Raw genomic sequence first — 18,991 nt, 5'->3', positions numbered from 1 at the left:
TCATAGAGGACTAAAAACAGGAAAAAAAAAAACTTTCTTTACGTTCAAAAATTGTTTAGAGAAAAGTATATGTTAACATGAATTAATTGAATTATTTTCCTCTTGTAAAAGCATTGAAGGTGGAGATTCAGTGTCACATGAGGATCCACCAAATTTTGGAAACTTTTTTTTCATTACTCATTTTTATTAGTTACACCATTTGTTTAAAAGTTTGTTGAAATTTAAATTTTGAAACTGTATTTAATATATTATAGAAATTAAATTCTGGAAGCTATTTATTAATCACTTCAATTTTTTAAAATGTATGAAATCATTTTTGAAAATCAAATTGCAAAAGTGATTTATAAATAAATTTTTAAATTTGATTTCTAGTTAAACTTATTTTCAGAAAATAAATTCCAAAAATAAATTATAAATTTATTTTAGAATTTAATTTTCAAAAATAATTTTATAGGTTCTGAAAATTAAATTCTAAAAATGATAAAAAAATGAAAATAGCCAAAAAAAGAAAAAGGATAGTATCAATCCTCCAAGATCCTCAATTCAGGAGGCATTGTGTGTAGGAAAAGAAGAATTATGCAGAATAAATAAATAAAAAGTAGATGAAGAGAAAGAAAACAAATTACAAGCCCAAAGACAAAGAAAACAAATTGCAAGCCCAAATAAATTGCAAGGCAAAACCAAAAATCAACATCATTGGTCGTAAGGGCCAACCTCAGACAAGAGGCTTATAAATTAATCCACGGTACACAAAGCAGGCTTACTGCACATAAATTGAGAGTCTTAATTCTTATATAAGGAGTACTCTTAAAAAAAAATAAAATTAAAATGATATTTTAATTATATTACGTGAACTTATGTATTGATTATTTAATTTTTTAATTAAAATTTAACTTTTAAAATATAATCTTTAATTATGAAAATTTGACCTCTCTAATTTAATATCTCATGGTGAAAATTATAGATACTAAACTTTTTGTTCCCCGCAAGTTATTATTTGACTACTGCCCTTTACAACTAACAAAAGTTATGTAAGAAATTGATATTTTTGGAATCTATGACTTGATAAATCTTGACAAGACTAAATATCTTGCACTGTCAACTGTATGTAACAGTTACACAATTCATAGTAAATTACATATTTATCTTCTGAAAGTATTAAATTACATTATCTTCTCTTTTATAATCTGAATTGTTATTTTCTTACTTAACTCACAATTCATGTCATGAGGAAAAAGAGCCAACATTAACAAAAACCTCTTTTACAAGGAACATCTTTCAATCAATCATATATAGGATCAGTTTAGTTAATAAACTTTATACTATTCGTATTTCACTTATGAAAATTAACATATAAGTTAAAATTAAATTAATTATTATATTTCACCTTAAGTTACTAATGATATGTGTGCAGTAGAATGAAACAATTTTCGACTCCAGATCAGAAGCAGTAAGAAACTTTTTTTTTAATATCATAAAACAAAATAATAAAGTTTTTTTTTTACATTATTATACGTAATAAAATTTTTTAAATAATATATCTTTATAGGACATGATCTTCTTATACTGGTATAATTTTAAAAATTTTTATACTTAATTTAATTATTTTATTTAACTTAAATTTAATAAATTATAATTTATTATTTTACTAGTCGTTAAATTTAAATTAAATAAAATATTTAAATTAGATCTAAGAGTTTTTAGACTTGCATTATAAGATTATTTTTTTATTTTTATTAATATTTATAACATTTGGTAGTATTAATATATTAAATTTTAATTTTTAGTATAAAATTATTAAATATAAATTTTTATTATGTTGTACGTGATAGAAGAAACCTTCCTATATAACAATTTATCAGTCGTTTTTGATGATTGAAAAATTTCTTATTTCTGTCTCTTTCAATCTTTTTCTGTCTTTATCTACTTGACTGTTGAAAATTAAAAGAAAATCTCACATTTACCCCCATTTCTCTTCACTCGTACTCATTATATTAATCTTCATTATGAGGTTTCTTCCTATCGCTCACTGATAGTACTACTACACTACTCAACAATCTTTATCTTCTGTATGGCTACCATGATAAAGACAACATCCTCCTCCTCCTCTTCCTTTACTCATCAATGGGTTTATGATGTTTTCATTAGTTTTCGAGGTGAGGATACTCGAATGGGATTCACTGGAAGCCTTTATAATGCTTTGTGTGCAAAAGGAATTAACACCTTCTTAGATGATCATGAGCTTAAGAAAGGTGAAGAGATCACAGCAGCTTTAATGAAGGCAATCCAAAAATCTAGGATTGCAATTGTGGTATTTTCAAAAAATTATGCATCTTCTACTTTTTGTTTAGAAGAACTTGCGAAAATTATGGAGTGCTTAAAACGTAAGGGTAGATTGGTATGGCCAGTTTTTTATCAAGTGGATCCATCTCATGTGCGCCACCAAAAAGGGAGTTATGGTGAAGCATTGGCAAAGCATGAAATAAAAGTGAATGATAAGGATAAGGTGAAAAGATGGAGGTTTGCTTTGCATAAAGCAGCTAATCTCTCCGGTTGGCATTTCCAACATGGGTTAGTAATTCACCACTTTCAATATTACCTTAGTTTGCTCACGTTAATCAAGAGTTAATGAGTAAGATAAAATATAAAATTAAATAATAACTTTTACATGAATATTTTAGCGGAGAGAGCGAGTTAAAAATTATGAAATGAGTATATTATTACATTTTTGTTAATTTTTGAAGTGATGGTTAGATCAATTTGTATCTTTTCTTTAATTTTGATAAAATTGGTTTATTAATCTTGAAACCTTATTTTATTTTATTTTTATTTTGGTTTTTTTTTACTTTGTTGTATTTCTTTGACTCTTTGACTTTTTAATGTTTGACAAAGTTTATCCTTTTTGTTTTTATAGATGAAAGGATAAGCTTATTTAACGGTGCAAAGTTAAAAGAGTAAATTCAAACAACAAAGTTAATAGAGCGCAAAATTGAATATAATAAAAAAATGTATATATATCGAATAAAATAACCAAAAAGCGGAGTTAAAGTAAAACATTAATTGCTTTCATTTTGATATACAAAAACATTTGCATATTCCCTATTAAATTTGCATTCATCGTCCATATTTCTTTACATATTTAAGCAAGTAAACAATTTAATTTACATTATAATAGACAAAAACATGAGACCAATTTTATGTATTAATTTTACATCTTTTTACCTCTGAACTTCATATTCTCTTTACTAATGTTATTCCCTTTTATTAGAAATATTTATACTTCTTTTTAAACCATAAACTTATTTTCTAATTAGTCTTTGATAGTTTTTCTGAAATATCGATCATTATTTATATTTTATATAACTCATAATTTTTCCTTCATTAATTTTATCTACATATTAGATATTTAAACCTAGATTGGCCGAGTATTAAACGTCTTACAAATATCTTAATTATTTGCATATGTTTATTTGATCACACAATTATTCTTTTATTATTTTCTTTTATGGTCTTCTATCTTTTTACTATTATTATTTTAATTGCGTACTCTATCTTTGTTTCATCTATTAACTTTATTTTTTCTGTCAATATGCGATAAATAAAATAGGCAGAAAGCATGAAATTGTTACACAACACAACGTTAGAAATTAAATTGAACCCCAATGCAAAAAATTAATTAAAATTAGATCACTAAATATACTTATTTTTTCTTTATCATATATAGTTAAATTAATAAATACAACATTTAGTAATTGATATATTTTAGACTTCTTGAGTGAAATTTGACATTATTTGATTCAATTGATTTGATTTAAACCTAAATTTGCTTTGGAGCAGGTATGAATATGAATTTATTGGGAAGATCATTGAAGGGGTGTCTAAAAAGATCAATCGCATCCCTTTATATGTTGCTAATTATCCAGTAGGGTTAGAGTCTCGAGTGCAAAAAGTAAACTCACTCCTAGATGTTGAATCAAATGACGGGGTTCATGTGATAGGGATTTATGGAATTGGTGGTATTGGTAAAACAACACTTGCATGTGCAGTATATAATTTAATTGCTGATCAATTTGAAAGTCTTTGTTTTCTTGCTGATATTAGAAAAGATTCAATTAAGTATGGGTTGGTACAACTCCAAGAAACACTTCTTTCTGATTTAGTTGGAGAAGAAGACATTAAGTTGGGGAACGTAAATAAAGGAATTCCAATAGTCAAAAGGAGGCTCGTTAAAAGGAAAATTCTTTTGATTTTGGATGATGTTGACAAATTGGAGCAATTAAAAGCACTTGCTGGTGGACTTGATTGGTTTGGTTCTGGAAGCAAAATTATTATCACAACAAGGGACAAGCATTTGCTACATGTTTATGGTGTTAAAAGAACCTATGAAGTTGAAGGATTGAATCATGAAGAAGCCCTTGAATTGTTTAGTTGGAATGCTTTTAAAAGAAATCAAGTTAAGTCTAGTTATTTGGACATTTTAAAGAAAGTAATACTTTATTCTAATGGCCTTCCATTGTCTTTGGAAATAATAGGTTCTGACTTATACGGCAAAACAAAGTTGGAATGGAAGTCTGCACTAGATTCTTATGAAAAAATTCCTCATAAAAATATTTTTGAAATCCTAAGAGTAAGTTACGATGGCTTAAAGGAATTTGAGAAGGAAACTTTTTTAGACATGGCTTGCTTCTTTAAAGGGTACTACCTAAATGATGTCATAAACATAATACGCGGTGGTCGTGGCTTTGCCCCCGAGTATGGAATCCAAGTGTTGATTGATAAATGTCTCATAAAAATTGATCAACATCGTGTGAGAATGCATGACTTGATTGAGGATATGGGTAGAGAACTTGTACGGCTAGAATCACCATCAAAGCCATGTGAACGTAGTAGATTATGGTTCTCTAAAGATATTGTTCATATTTTCAAAGAGAACAAGGTATTGGTATATATAGTTTGTTTGTTGGCCCTTGACATTTTGTTTTTAGATATACATAGTGGAAGACATGATTCTTATACCCTCTGCATTTCAACTTTTTGTTCACAAATTTTATTGGTGATTAGATAAATTATTGCTGTATAGTTAGGAACTTATATTATTAATTTATTATTATTATTTTCTTAAAGGGATCTGATAAAACTGAGATCATCATGTTGCACATGCTCAAAGATAAAAAAGTGAGATGGGATGGCAATGCATTAAAGAAGATGGAAAATCTCAAAATACTTCTCATAGAAAATGCCCGCTTCTGCAAAGGACCTAATCATCTCCCAAAAAGTTTAAGAGTGCTAAAATGGCGAGAATATCCTGAACCATCTCTACCGTCTAATTTTGATCCAAAGAAACTTGTCATACTTGACTTGCCCATGAGTTCCATTAAGTTGAACAATCATGCAATCATGGTATGTACTAGTGCCATAGTTGCTAACTATGTCAATATATATATTTTTATGCTCCACTAGAAAGAATCATAAAATAATTACTCATAGTTATTGTTTGCACTTTGCAGAAATTTAAGTCTTTGACTGAAATGAAGTTAAGTGGTTGCCTACTACTAAAACAAGTACCCGACATGTCTGGTGCACCAAATTTGAAGAAATTGCATCTTGATTTTTGCAAGAATTTAGTTGTAGTCCATGATTCTGTTGGATTCCTTGACAAACTTGTAGATTTGAATCTTACTCATTGTTGCAGTCTCAAGAATCTTCCACGTGGCATCTACTTAACTTCTCTTAAAACCTTGTCTCTTGGGTATTGTGTAAGTCTCAAGAATTTTCCAGAAATTTTGGGAAAGATGGTAAAAATCAACTACCTTTGTTTGAGTGGTAGCACTATAAGAAAATTGCCCTTTTCAATTGGAAATCTTGTTGGGCTTACATTTTTGTCTGTGGATGACTGCAAAGGGCTAATTGAACTACCAAGTAGTATATTTACGTTGCCAAAGTTGAAGACTTTTCTAGCTAACTCTTGTACTATGCTTGCAAAAATAAAGAACGGCCAAGGTCAAGATCAAGGAACAATGTCTTCAAATGCGAGGAATGTCATTCTTTGTTCAGTTGGAAGAGATCGCATATGCTATGAGACAGATGAATTTCTTGCTACCCTTCTTCCTTGCTTACCACTTGTCACATTTTTGTTCCTTAATAATAGCAATATCACAGTCCTTCCATCTTGCATCAATTCTTGTCGCTCTTTGACAAAACTATATTTGGATGAATGCAAGCAGCTTCGAGAAATTAAAGCCTTGCCGCCAAATATAAAATATCTTTCAGCAGTGAATTGCACATCATTGACTTCCCAGTCCAAGGAAATGCTATTGGCTCAGGTATCATATACATATATTTTAAAGATTCCCATAGTTTTTTACCTAATAACAAAGCAAAGAAATAAGATAACATTTAAAAGCAATTCTTTAAGTGTTTTTAATGTTAGTTTTTAATTATAATTAGAATTTCATCTTAATATCACTTGTAATAACATTAAGTATAAAATTTTTATCAAAATAAAATTTTAATTTTAATAAATACCAGTACAAAAAAACTTAAGTAAATACACTTTAATTTTGCCCTAAAAGTATTGTCTCCATGATTCTGCTTGATTTTGTTCTTAATTTTTTATTTTTTAAAATTTATTCCATAAAAGTAGTTTAGAGAATTGTTTTGTGAAAAATATAGTATGAATATAATATAGTTATAGTTTATAAAGAGTAACGGGAGAAGAAAGAGGAGTCAAATTCTTCATTTTTTTTTTCGCCTCTTTCCGAAAATAAAGATAGAAAAATAAGAAGCATTAAAAGTTGTTATACTTTTGGATTTTTAGAAGAGTTGTTAGAAAACCCATAATCAATTTTTTTAATTCATAGTTTATAATTATGTGTTTGACAGGCACTAGACAGGAGAAGGGTCAGATATTTTTGTTTTCCAGGATCTACAATTCAAAGATTGTTCAATCATTGCAGCAGAAAAGAATCCTTGTCTTTCTGGTTTCGTAACAAATTCCCAGCAATTACTCTTTGCATCAATGGAGCTTTGGGTAGTTTTCTTCATTATGAGTTTGACCTGATCATTAACAGTAGTCAACGGTTCCCAAATATTGTTCAAGTTAGGTCCACAAGTTTATTTCAGACAAATCATTTAATTGTGTTTGATCTGTGGCTTGAATTTGGCAGTGGTAAATTTGAAAAGCTACACACTGAGAATGGATGGAATCATGCTGAGATTTCATTGGTGGATGGTGGAGGTAAAACAAAAATGAAATGGATGGGAGTTCATGTACAGGAACAAAAAACAAGCATGCCAAATATTCGATTTACACACACGGATCAATGTTTCAAGTTGCGAAAGGTTGTGAACAAAATTGCAATTGCACTGTGGCTTGGAAAACTTTCAAAACGGTGATATTTTGACTTAATTTGCAAAATCATTATAGTTTTTTTTTCTTTTGTGTATAGATGTGACAAGATTTGGTTACATTTAATTAGCTCTAGCTACCATGCTTTCTTCAAAGGCATGGCAATCCTTCTTTTAAATAATTTTTAAAGATAAGAGAGGATGAAACTTTTGAAGCTCATAGTGCCTTTTATTGTATGTTTTACTTTCAGAAGTTAATGAATGTATAATATTTATTTTAAATTAACATAACCAGTACTTGATTCTAAATTATGATAATGATGAGAGTAAAGCTGTTGCAATTAAAGATACAAAACTTTTTTAAAAAAGTTTCAATAATTGAGAAATTGGTTAAAATATTTATTTTAAATATTTGATACTACTGGAATTATTTATTTTAAATTTTTTGAATTAAGTAATTTAACGATATTTTGTTTTAAATTTGTTGGATAAATATTTGATATTTTAAATTTTAATGTTTCTAAAAAATATTATTAATATATTTTTTTATTGTTAATATTCCGTAAAGACCGGACTTGAACTATCATTTTAAAGTACTAAATTGATTAAAAAAATTTAATCTCGTCCATCTTAACGTGTTATCTAATGTGATGATTTTTTTCCTGTAAACATTTAACATTAATTAAAACACCTTTAGAAACAGACCAACTAATAACGATTAAAAACAATTAAGCCGTAGATCACTTATTTTCAAACAAAACAAGCAATACCAACTCGTATTCGTACTAAAAGCATTTCTCAGTGATTAAAATTTTTTATCCCATTTTTATTTTTAATATTTTTTATCGTGAAACAATTTTTTTTTTCTTAAGTTAAAATATTTCCGAGGCTTCACCTTTTGCCTAGTCCTACCAAATTATATCCCTTCGCTCCTCTTTTCTGTCATCTTTTCCTCAACATTTTTTCTATATTTTGTCAATTAATTTGTTCTTTTTACTTCAGAGGCTAATGAATCCTTTCCCTTGTGTTGATTAATCTCATGACATAGCGTGCGTGATTAAGTATCATACTTTATGTATACATTGCCTGTTTAAAAATACTAGGCAAATGGTCTTTTTTTTTCTTCTTTTTGAGTTTTCTTCGTGTCTAATTCTGATGCATCCCACAATTCTTTAGAAAATCGTTACAACTTGGTTTCTCATCTTAAAAAATGTGATCTTGTAATAGTATTATAAGTAGAAAACTTGTGAACATGTCTAATTTTTCAACTCCCTGGTATCTACAAGGAAATGACCTTCAGGCATTACAATTGTGCTGACTTTATTCTTTTCTGGCTCAATTGTTGCTTGCTCAAGCAGATTCCTGCACGTATTATCAATAATCATTTGAACTGCTAAAACTCTCTTTCTCAAGAATCATTGCTATGGCTACAATGACAAAGCCAACATCCTTGTCCTCCTCTTCCTTTTCCTATGAATGGACTCATGATGTTTTCCTTAGTTTTCGAGGTGAGGATACTCGCGCTGGTTTTACTGGTAATCTTTACAATGCTTTGTGTGAAAAAGGAATCAAGACCTTCATGGATGATCAAGAACTTGGTAAAGGAGAAGAAATCACACCAGCTCTAATGAAGGCAATCCAGGAATCTAGAATTGGAGTTGGGATATCAGAAAACTATGCATTTTCTAGTTTTTGTTTAGAAGAACTTGTGAAGATCATGGAGTGCTTAAAACACAAGGGCAGGTTGGTTTAGCCTGTTTTTTTATCAAGTTGAACCATCTGATGTTCGCCATCAGAAAGGGACTTATGCTGAAGCACTTGTTGAGCATGAAGCGAAAATCGTTGACAAGGACAAGTTGAAGATGTGGAGGTTAGCTTTGCATGAATAAGCTAGTCTATCTGGTTGGCATTTCAAACACTGGTATGTAAATCACCATTCATTTTCTATTATATACTTAATTCTTTTTGTAGAATATTACAATTTCAGTGAGTGACATCATTCAAATTTTTGCACTTGGGTAGGTATGAATATGAATTCATTAGAAAGATCACTCAAGAGGTCTCTAAGAGGATCAATCGCAACCCTTTATATGTTGCTAGTTATCCTGTTGGGTTAGAGTCTCGTATGCAGAAAGTAAAGTCACTTCTTGATGTTGAATCAAATGGAGTCTACATCGTATAGGGATTTGTGGAATATGTGGAATTGGAAAAACAACACTTGCTTTTGCAGTGTACAATTTCATTGCTGATCAATTTGAAGGTCTCTCTTTTCTTGCTGATATTAGGGAAAATTCTGCGAAGCATGGGCTGGTACAACTTCAGGAGACACTTCTTTTTGCTGTAGTTGGGGAGAAGGACATTACGTTAGGGAATGTAAATAAAGGAATTCCAATAATTAAAAGTAGGCTGTGTAAAAAGAAAATTCTTTTCATTTTGAATGATATTGACAAATTGGAACAATTGAAAGTACTTGCTGGTGGACTTGATTGGTTTGGTTCTGTCAGCAGAATTATTATATCAACTAGAGATATACATTTGCTACATGTTTATGATGTTGAGAGAATCTATAAAGTAGAAGGATTAAATCATGAAGAAGCCCTTGAATTGGTCATCTGGAATGCTTTCAGAAGAAAACAAGTTAATCCTAGTTATCTGGACATTGTTGGAATGGAAGTCAGCATTCGATGCTTATGAAAAAATTCCTCATGAAAATATTCAGGAAATCTTAAGAGTGAGCTATGATGGCTTAAAGGAATTTGAGAAGGAAATTTTTTTAGACATTGCTTGCTTCTTTAAAGGATATGAACTAAGTGATGTCATAAACATTCTACATAGTGGTCGTGGCTTTGCCTCGGACTATGTTATCCAAGTGTTGATTGAGAAATGTTTGATAAAAATTGTTCAATGTCATGTGAGAATGCATAATCTGATCGAGAATATGGGTAGAGAAATTGTGCGGCAAGAATCACCCTCAAAGACCCGGTAAACGCAGCAGATTATGGAGCTCTAAGGATATCTTCATGTTTTCAAAGAGAACAGGGTATGTGCACGGCTTTCTTGTCTCCTTGATCCTTGATTTTTCCATTTTAGACAAATGCATACGGGAATACCTGATTGTTAGCCCTCTACATTTCATTTAAGATAATATGCTTTATAAGTTGCAAAATTTATCTTAATTAGTTCTTTGGGCTTAAAGGGAACTTATAAAACTGAAATCGTCATGCTACACTTGCTCAAAGAAAAAGAAGTGCAATGGGATGGAAATGCATTGAAGAAGATGGAAAACCTTAAAATACTGGTGAAAAATGCTCGCTTTTCTAGAGGACCTAGTGCTCTACCAAAAAGTTTGAGAGTGCTAAAATGGTGTGGATCTGAATCATCGCTGCCTCTTCATTTTGATCCAAAGAAACTGTCCTTATTGGACTTGTCTATGAGTTGCTTTACATTCAAGAATCAACTGAGCATGGTATTATAGTTACTAACTATCAGATATTTATTTGGTCATGAATATATTGATAAGCTCCATTTGAAAATTTATAAAGTAGTTACTGTTATTTTTGCATTTTGCAGAAATTCAAGTCTGACAGAAATGAAGCTAAGTGGTTGCCAGTTACTGAAACAAGTAACTGACATGTCTGGAGCACCAAATTTGAGGAAACTGCATCTTGATAATTGTAAAAATTTAGTTGAAGTTCATGATTCCATTGGATTTCTTGATAAACTTGAAGATTTGAACCTTAATCATTGTGCTAGTCTTAGGGTCCTTCTTCGTGGCAGGAACTTGATTTCTCTTAATACCATGTCCCTTAGGAATTGTGCAAGTCTCATGTGTTTTCCAGAAATTTTAGGGAAGATGGAAGACCTAGGTACCTTGGTTTGAGTGATAGTGCCATAAGTAACTTGCCTTTTTCAATTGGAAATCTTGTAGGGCTCACAATCCTGACTCTGGATAGATGCAATGGGCTAGTTGAACTACCACGTAGTATTTTTACGTTGCCAAACGTTGAGAGCTTGGAAGCCAACTTTTGTGAGGGGCTTGCACAAATACAAAGTGGCAATGGTCAAGAGCAAGAAACAATGTCTTCAAATGTTAGGGATGCTAATTTCTAGCTACACTTCTTCCTTGCTTGCACCCTATGACACATTTATCCCTTAATTATAGCAGTATCACTATCCTTCCATCATCCATCAGTGCATGTCTCTCCTTGACAAAACTTTCATTGAATGAATGCAAGAGTCTTCAAGAAATCACAGTTCTGCCACCAAACATAATTGTCTAGATGATGGAAATCACAGTTCAACATAGATGATAGCAGCAACACCATTTATCCGTCTCATAAAACTCACTTACCCCCTAAAAAATAATAAACAAATGAAGGGTAGGAATTCTTACCTCATGAAGTAAAAGAAGTCAGTAACCAATGCAGGAAACTTCTCACCGTAACTATGTGACTAACCTGGAATTGGCCATCAATTATGAAAGGGAACAAATCAAGAGACAATCGATTCACAAATAACCAATATTCATACTCCATAGTCCTTATCTCTAAAGAATTGAAGGTATGATTATTGTACCAGCATCATACAACGACAAAGTGCAATAAGGTTACCATGAGAACCTGATGCAATTGAAAAGAAATATGGCTGTGCACACATACCCCAACGAAGGCAGACCTCATGAGGGATGTAAGATACCCTCCTCAGGAGAAGAACAGCCAGTGCAAGATGCATTATTTGTAAAGCCATAATGCTGCCAAAGCTTGTTAGCAGGGAAGGTTCCATGCAAAATAAGCCAAATGAAATTTCTGACCCTCTCAAGAGCCATTAACTTCCAAACCCATTTCCAATTCAAGTTTAAGACCCAATGACACTTCATATTATCTTTAATTTTAACTTACAATTCCAATTCTGCTCTGGGCTGAGATTCACCAAAATGATTTAATTTTAACCTTCAAGAGAGGTAGAAAAAAAAAAAAATTACAATTGAGAAACCTTATATTATGCTAGAACTTTGGTAATTGACTGCTATCATAACACTTGACACTTTCATGTGGCATTTTGCTTCATTATCTATCAATCTTCCTTTCCAAGAAAGCGCAGTCAAATATCTGAACCATTCCAAGGCTTATCCAACAAGTAATAGAACCATAATTCTTATTTTGTATATTACCCTTTTCTTGATTATATGCGTATGTTTTACCGACTACACAAAAAATACTAAAATGATAACAGAAATCCTGTAACTGAAATCTACATAAAAACCCACAAACTAAGAGAAAATAACCATAAACAAAAAAGCCTGAGCAATGGATGAGAAAAATAGAGAAGTTGTGTTGCTGGGATCCTGGCCTAGCGCTTACTGCACCAGGGTTGCACTAGCCCTTAAACTGAAGGGTATACCATATAAATATGTGGAGGAAGATTTGAAAAACAAAAGTGAGTTACTCATAAAGCATAATCCTGTCCACAAAAAGGTTCCAGTACTCTTGCACAAAGGAAGGTCAATTTGCGAGTCACTTGTCATTCTTGAATACATAGATGACATTTGGAACCACAGTCCCAAACTTTTACCAGAGGATCCCTATCAAAGGGCCAAAGTCCGTTTTTGGGCCAACTACTTCGATCAGAAAGTAAATCATTGTCATTAGTTATTTTCTCCTTTTCTATATTTGTGTGTGTGCCAGTGGTCATTTTGATAAACTATTAACAACATTAATTTTGCAAATCTTCAGATCATGCCGGGCACAAACTCCATCCTCTTATCAAATGGGGAAGCGAGAGAGAAAGCAATTGAAGATATGAATGAGATGCTTAGAGTGTTTGAAGAAGGGGTCAAGGAAGATTTCCATGAGCAATTGTATTTCTTTAATGAGGAAACATTAGGACTCCTTGACATTGTGGTAGGTTCAAGTTGTTGCACCTACAAAGCATATCATGAGGCCTGTAATATAGAGGTCATAGGACCCAATAAGAACCCAACATTTTTCATGTGGGTGAATGCTCTGAAGGAACATCCTCTGATGAAGGAGACACTGCCTCCTCATGACAAGTTGGTGGCCAAGATCAAAAGCATTGTTGTTCCCTCGCCCATAGCTTGATCTTGGAACTTGAACTGGAAGCACCAAGCATGTACTCTTAATTCTTGCTATGCTACTAAATAAAGTGTAACAGTAGTTTCCTATGTAATTTTCTCACGCCAGTGTATTAGAACATGCTTTACTTGGGTTACAAATAAAAGGTTGCTTTTATTTTTGTTCCATATGACAGCCCGGTTGGTTTATATGGCAATCTATGAAAAACGGTGGTCATGATTTATTTCACAAGCTTTATGAAACGTGAAACACATGAGATATTCAATCTGAGGCAAACAAAAAGGTCATTTTACATTGTACATAGTTGCAATTTCTTATCGAATATTTATAATGTTTTTCAACCAGGAACCTTTAAAAATTTTGGATGGAAATAGAATTGTGTAGTTTCATTAAGATAACTGCAGAAATACAGACAGATAAAATGTGCTTTCTTCTCTAAAAAAAAGGTATCTTGTCTTATAAGAAATGGACAATTTGTGGACATGTATAGTTTTTTTAGAAAAAGTCAACTCACTGCTGTCAGCAAGGAAATGGCCGCAAGGCATTGCAATTTGCAATAGTTTGACTTCGTTTTTCCTCTGACTTCATTGTTGCTCAAGCAGATTTATATAGAGAAATGTTATTTGTCCAAAAAAAAATGTACAATCTTTATTACAACTTTGAGATACAAGAAGAGAGGGGGGAAATTGAGAGATAAGATGGGTGATGGGATGGAAAGAGGTAGAAAAAAATTTGTTATTTTAAAAATTTGTGGTAGAAATTTATGATGGGAATATTTGCAGTCTTTCAGTGATTCATGGGAACTGCTACTTTGCTCTCCTTATTAAGAATCATTGCAATGGCTACCATCAGAAAGCCAACATCCTTGTCCTCGTGTATTCAAAGGGGACGACAATGACCTCAAAAAACAAAGCAGAAGTAATCAAAGTTTACTCTTCAAAGGAATCTATTTAATCCCATGTTAGCACTCAAAAAGGCAAATTTGCCCAACCTTTTGTTCGCTCCCAATACAGTGCTTCCATTTTTATCAGGGTACACCAGGGAGGCACTAGCCCTTAATTTTCAGGGCATACACTGCTACACAAATACGTGGATTCTATCAGTGTCAAGTCCATTTTAACCCAACTATTTTGAGAGACGCTATTGCTGCTATGAGTTCTCCTTTTCTTCTACATAAATGTATGTATGGATCAGCTGCGCCACGCAAACTTAACTAGTTTGAGACTTCAATTGTTTGAAAAACGATGAAGGGCAAGTCCACTTCTTCAACTACGAAAAGTTAGGACTCCGCGCAAATTGTGGTAGGTAATTGTCACTCCAGTTGCAAAAGCGTTGAACAAGACCTACAATATAGTGGTCATAGAACCCCTCCTTGAAATCATGCGGTAATTGTTGAACCCAACAAGCATATCATACATGAATAATGTAAACGTGCCCTGAAGGAACATAACCTGATATAGGAAACATTGCCAACTCAAACCAATTTAGCGGCTAAGATTGAAGACATGATTGCTCCCATCCTTGTTTGATCATTTGTGATTTGTTCGTTGCATGCATACAACATCCTTTTGATCCTTCCCCAACGGCACATTTTGCTTTAAACACTTTTCTGGGCACATGTTGAATATAAACAATACATTAAATCATCCAAAGTTTGCTTTTTTATTCAACTTTCTAATAGAAATAATCTTCTGTTCTAACTTCACAAAAGAAGTTTAAAAAACAAGGATTTCTGAAAAATGTTACTGATATAGTTTTACTGTTTTGGAATATTGTCGAGAAGGTTCTGCTGAAAATACGGAGAAAAAGATTGAAATTTTCCCCCAAAAAAAAAAAAAAACCATTTTAATAGCAGAATGCCACTATTATGGTAACCAGAATTGAGACATTCCGGTTGGAGTGGAATTACAAAGTCCTATTATAATATATAGAAACAAGATGATACCAATAACCCATCAATAGAAAAACTGTGACAAACAAAACTGAATCACAATGGAATTGTCGACAAAGTTTACAATTGCTCTAGAAAGAGTTCAAACAAGCCAAATAAGGACAATTAACTTAAGAACAACTCTAATAAAATTTGTGATATTACTATAACCACTCAAACCTAAACGTCCTCCAAAAAGATGAGTCTCATTTTGTAGTCTGAATTCAACCCTTCAAGGCCTGCTTTTCCTTCGCCTTCTGGATCTTCAAGACCTTCTTCACAATCTTTTGCTCCTCAACCAAGAAAGCCCGAATAATCCTGTGGAAACAGAATCAGGTATATGCAATTTACTCCACCAATTTATACAAGTTACTATCACTATATAGCCGTTAAAAGTTGACCAGAACAGACCTTTCCCGAACAGCACCTCCAGATAAGACTCCACCATATGCCCGGTTAACAGTCCTTCGGTTTCTAGGTAACCTTGACCTCTTATATTCTGCAGGCCTTAAGTGTGGAATCTGCCATTATCAAGCATATATTACAGCAACAACCTTAGAAGTTGAAACAATTATGCAAATTTATCCAAATACAGGAAACATACTATGTCTCAACTAAAGCAAAATCATCTGGTGCGAAAAATTCTGTGAAGAGCTTATACACACCCACTCACAAATCAAGCCAAGGCTGATCCACAAGCCATTCAACAACCACAAATCAATTTGAAATCCAACTAAAGCAGGAATGAACATAAATCCATCTGAAACCACATTCAATACCTATCACATGACATGAAGCTAAAAAAAGCATGTTAATTTACACGATAATCATAACACAAACTACGACGCAAAAGTTTGCATCGCCATCTTCACCTAAATGCACTAATATTAATGCTCTGTAACTTTGTCTTCCAGTCTCATGCAGCTCAATCATACACACAAACTATTATCTAGTATCATACTTAACAAATATCATTGCTAATTCAAGGCAAAGTATCATAGAGGCGGAAAAAATTTAAAAAAAAAGGAAGAGAAAAACACTCTCTACCAACACCATCTAAAAAAACATGGCAAAAAAAAAAAAAAAAAAACTTCTGCACACTGTTTCTGCAAACACAATCTAACAAAACATGGCAGAACCACAAAACCCTAAACATTTAAAAAGAAAAATTCGAAGGAGCAATGCAATACGCACCCCCTGAATTCTCTTGCCAGTAACGGGGCACTTGGGTCCACTAGCCCTCTTCTTAGTGCTCTGATAAACGAGCTTCCCACCTGCATTATTCCCACAACACAGAACACAATCAAACAAAATCGATTTAAGATTGGAAATGCAATCGCTTCGATCAGAATCACAACCGAACAACAAATACGAATATGCCACGTGTATGAACAATGCGAATTCAAAAGCGCGTTAGAGTGAGAGTAAGAGAGGTATTACCAGGGGTTTTGACAACCCTATGCTGGTTGGATTTTGTGGCATAGCTATGGCGCTTGCGATAGGTGAGACGCTGCACCATCTTCGATCGAGCTCTGTGTCCGCGTCTACGTACGTTGCTAGGGTTTTCAGAGGAGCCAGTACAAGCGCCGCAAGCAGGTATAAAAAGGTGATTACAGTGTTTTGAAGACCTAGATCTAACGGCTCTAGAGACTCACTCATTCGTCACCGTTCGATGGCTGCTCGTGTATCATAACATGCAAATTTTCAATCAATAATAAGACCAAATTAAAATAATGAGCGAAAAAAAAAAACGTTTATAATCATCAACTTTAATCATTAACAATAGTGTAAAAATTTACATTTGTAATATTATTAATTAATTCTCACAAATATATCAATTTTATTATAAGTTTGTATCTTTATTATAAATTAAACAAATAATGCTTATATGAGTAAAATTAATTTTAACCGTTTCTTTCAGTTATATTTAAAAGGAGATTTTTAGAGAGGAAGAAAGGAGAGTGTATATTTTTTAATTTTAAATTAAAAAATTTATATATTATTTATGATAATAAATACACTATTAATATTCTAATTTATATCTATTATTTTTTTAAAAATATTAATTTTAAATATATTTATTTAAAATATCAATTTTACTCTCTCTCTTTTTTTAAAATTCTCTTCTTCAAATAACCTCTTAAAATTATGTGTTTTTTAATAAATTTAATTTTTCAATAAATTTTATATTTTAATACATATTTTTATAATCTTAAAATTTTTCTTTTAAACATATATTTAATACATATTTTTAAAATTTTACATAAACTTAAATTGCTCATAAAAATTATCAATAAAATAGTTGATAATGGTAATGGAGTGATATAAATAATTGTGAACATTATTATTTACTAAAAAAAATTTGTAATGTATAAAAAAGAAATTTCTTAGTAATTAAAAAATAATTTTTATGATACTTTAAAAATGAAAAAGGCATTCTAAATGCTTTATAAATAAAATAATTATCACAGTTAATATTACAATAAACATGTATAATAAATAGTGAATTTAATAGTCTATTTTAAAAAATATAAATATTTTTTATTTTTTAAAATATTAAAATAATTATAACTGTTAATTTAAAAATATATAAAATCTTATTTTTAATTTTTAAATTTATGGACATAATAATAAACGCTATTGAAAATTTACTATAAGTCAACATAAAAAGGTGAGATAGCTATGTAGATAGTTTTAAATTGTCAACGTGAAAATACTTACCAACTTTATATATATATAAAATCTTCAGTAGCAATACACTTAACTAAAGTTTATAAAAAATAAAATAAAATATGTGTACATCACTATTTTTATTTTTTATTTAATATTTTTTATGTTTTTAATAAATTTGGGTTAAAAATAGTATTTTAGATAGTATATTCTTAACATCTCTTGCTCATACACACTACTCAGCAAAAGGACCTTTACCTTATTATGATATGATAGGCTGAAATGGACCCATTGTGAGATTAAGCTGAGTGAGGCATGCCCCTTAATTTGAGATCGTTTCACATGGTTCCAAGGAGTGGACCTTGGCCATCACCCCATTAATATATAACTTGGTAAATTGAGCTTGTCTCCCTATCTTGAATTTATTTAGTTTTTTTTATCAGTGTAATTTATTTATGATTAATTTTTTATGTTTTGTGGATAAATTATTTTTTTCAAAATTTTTTTGCAATTATCTGCAAGTCTTGAAAAATAACTTTTCACTTTAAGATATTTGCTTTAACTCCTTTTGTTTACTTATTATTAAATTATGTTAATTTCCTAAAAGCTTGGATCACTATTTAGTTTTCCTTTTAATTTACTTTATTTATTATGTCATTAACAGTGTGTGACATCTACTCCAAGGGTTTCTTATTCTCTTTTATAGGTCCCATCATCAGTGAAAACTAGTGTTATGTTGACTCAAATACTATGTTACAATTATATATAAAAAAGAGTTATTCCCTATTTTGTTGTGGACATGTATATAAACCTTTGTACTTGATATGTTCTTTCAAATAACTGGCATTTTGGTTTTTATAGCTGATATATGTCTCTGTGTTAAGAATAAAGCCGGTGGTTTTAGATAATCGTTCTTTCAAATTACTCGAGAGGATCATGCATAGGTTGAACT

The 18,991-nt window shown here is 31.3% G+C and overlaps 3 protein-coding genes and 1 pseudogene across 3 annotated transcripts; 3 read left to right on the top strand and 1 right to left on the bottom strand.

Annotated features, from left to right (window-relative positions):
• The first annotated feature begins 2,080 nt into the window (after positions 1 to 2,080).
• LOC113870392 (TMV resistance protein N-like) lies at positions 2,081 to 7,395 on the top strand. The gene is made up of 5 exons (XM_027506985.1): positions 2,081 to 2,571; positions 3,838 to 4,936; positions 5,125 to 5,400; positions 5,508 to 6,323; positions 6,883 to 7,395. The coding sequence occupies exons 1-5, from the start codon at positions 2,081 to 2,083 to the stop codon at positions 7,393 to 7,395; spliced, it is 3,195 nt and encodes a 1,064-aa protein (XP_027362786.1).
• Positions 7,396 to 8,779: 1,384 nt separating this feature from the next.
• LOC113870391 lies at positions 8,780 to 11,627 on the top strand (annotated as a pseudogene).
• Positions 11,628 to 12,653: 1,026 nt separating this feature from the next.
• LOC113868838 (glutathione S-transferase U10-like) lies at positions 12,654 to 15,318 on the top strand. Its single transcript, XM_027504773.1, has 2 exons — positions 12,654 to 12,977; positions 13,080 to 15,318. Exons 1-2 carry the CDS (start codon positions 12,654 to 12,656, stop codon positions 13,443 to 13,445), a joined length of 690 nt encoding a protein of 229 aa, XP_027360574.1. The 3' UTR covers positions 13,446 to 15,318.
• Positions 15,319 to 15,531: 213 nt separating this feature from the next.
• LOC113868839 (60S ribosomal protein L34-like) lies at positions 15,532 to 16,969 on the bottom strand. The gene is made up of 4 exons (XM_027504774.1): positions 16,810 to 16,969; positions 16,564 to 16,643; positions 15,781 to 15,890; positions 15,532 to 15,687 (listed from the first exon to the last, which is right to left on the bottom strand). The coding sequence occupies exons 1-4, from the start codon at positions 16,886 to 16,888 to the stop codon at positions 15,594 to 15,596; spliced, it is 363 nt and encodes a 120-aa protein (XP_027360575.1). The 5' UTR covers positions 16,889 to 16,969; the 3' UTR covers positions 15,532 to 15,593.
• Between the last annotated feature and the right edge of the window lie 2,022 nt (positions 16,970 to 18,991).

The sequence above is a fragment of the Abrus precatorius genome, unplaced genomic scaffold (genome assembly GCF_003935025.1).
Source record: "Abrus precatorius isolate BTA unplaced genomic scaffold, Abrus_2018 Scaffold6, whole genome shotgun sequence".
Classification (NCBI taxonomy): Eukaryota; Viridiplantae; Streptophyta; class Magnoliopsida; order Fabales; family Fabaceae; genus Abrus; species Abrus precatorius.
Note: the sequence above shows the minus strand (reverse complement) of the source record. Positions and strands in the feature narration are given on the sequence as shown.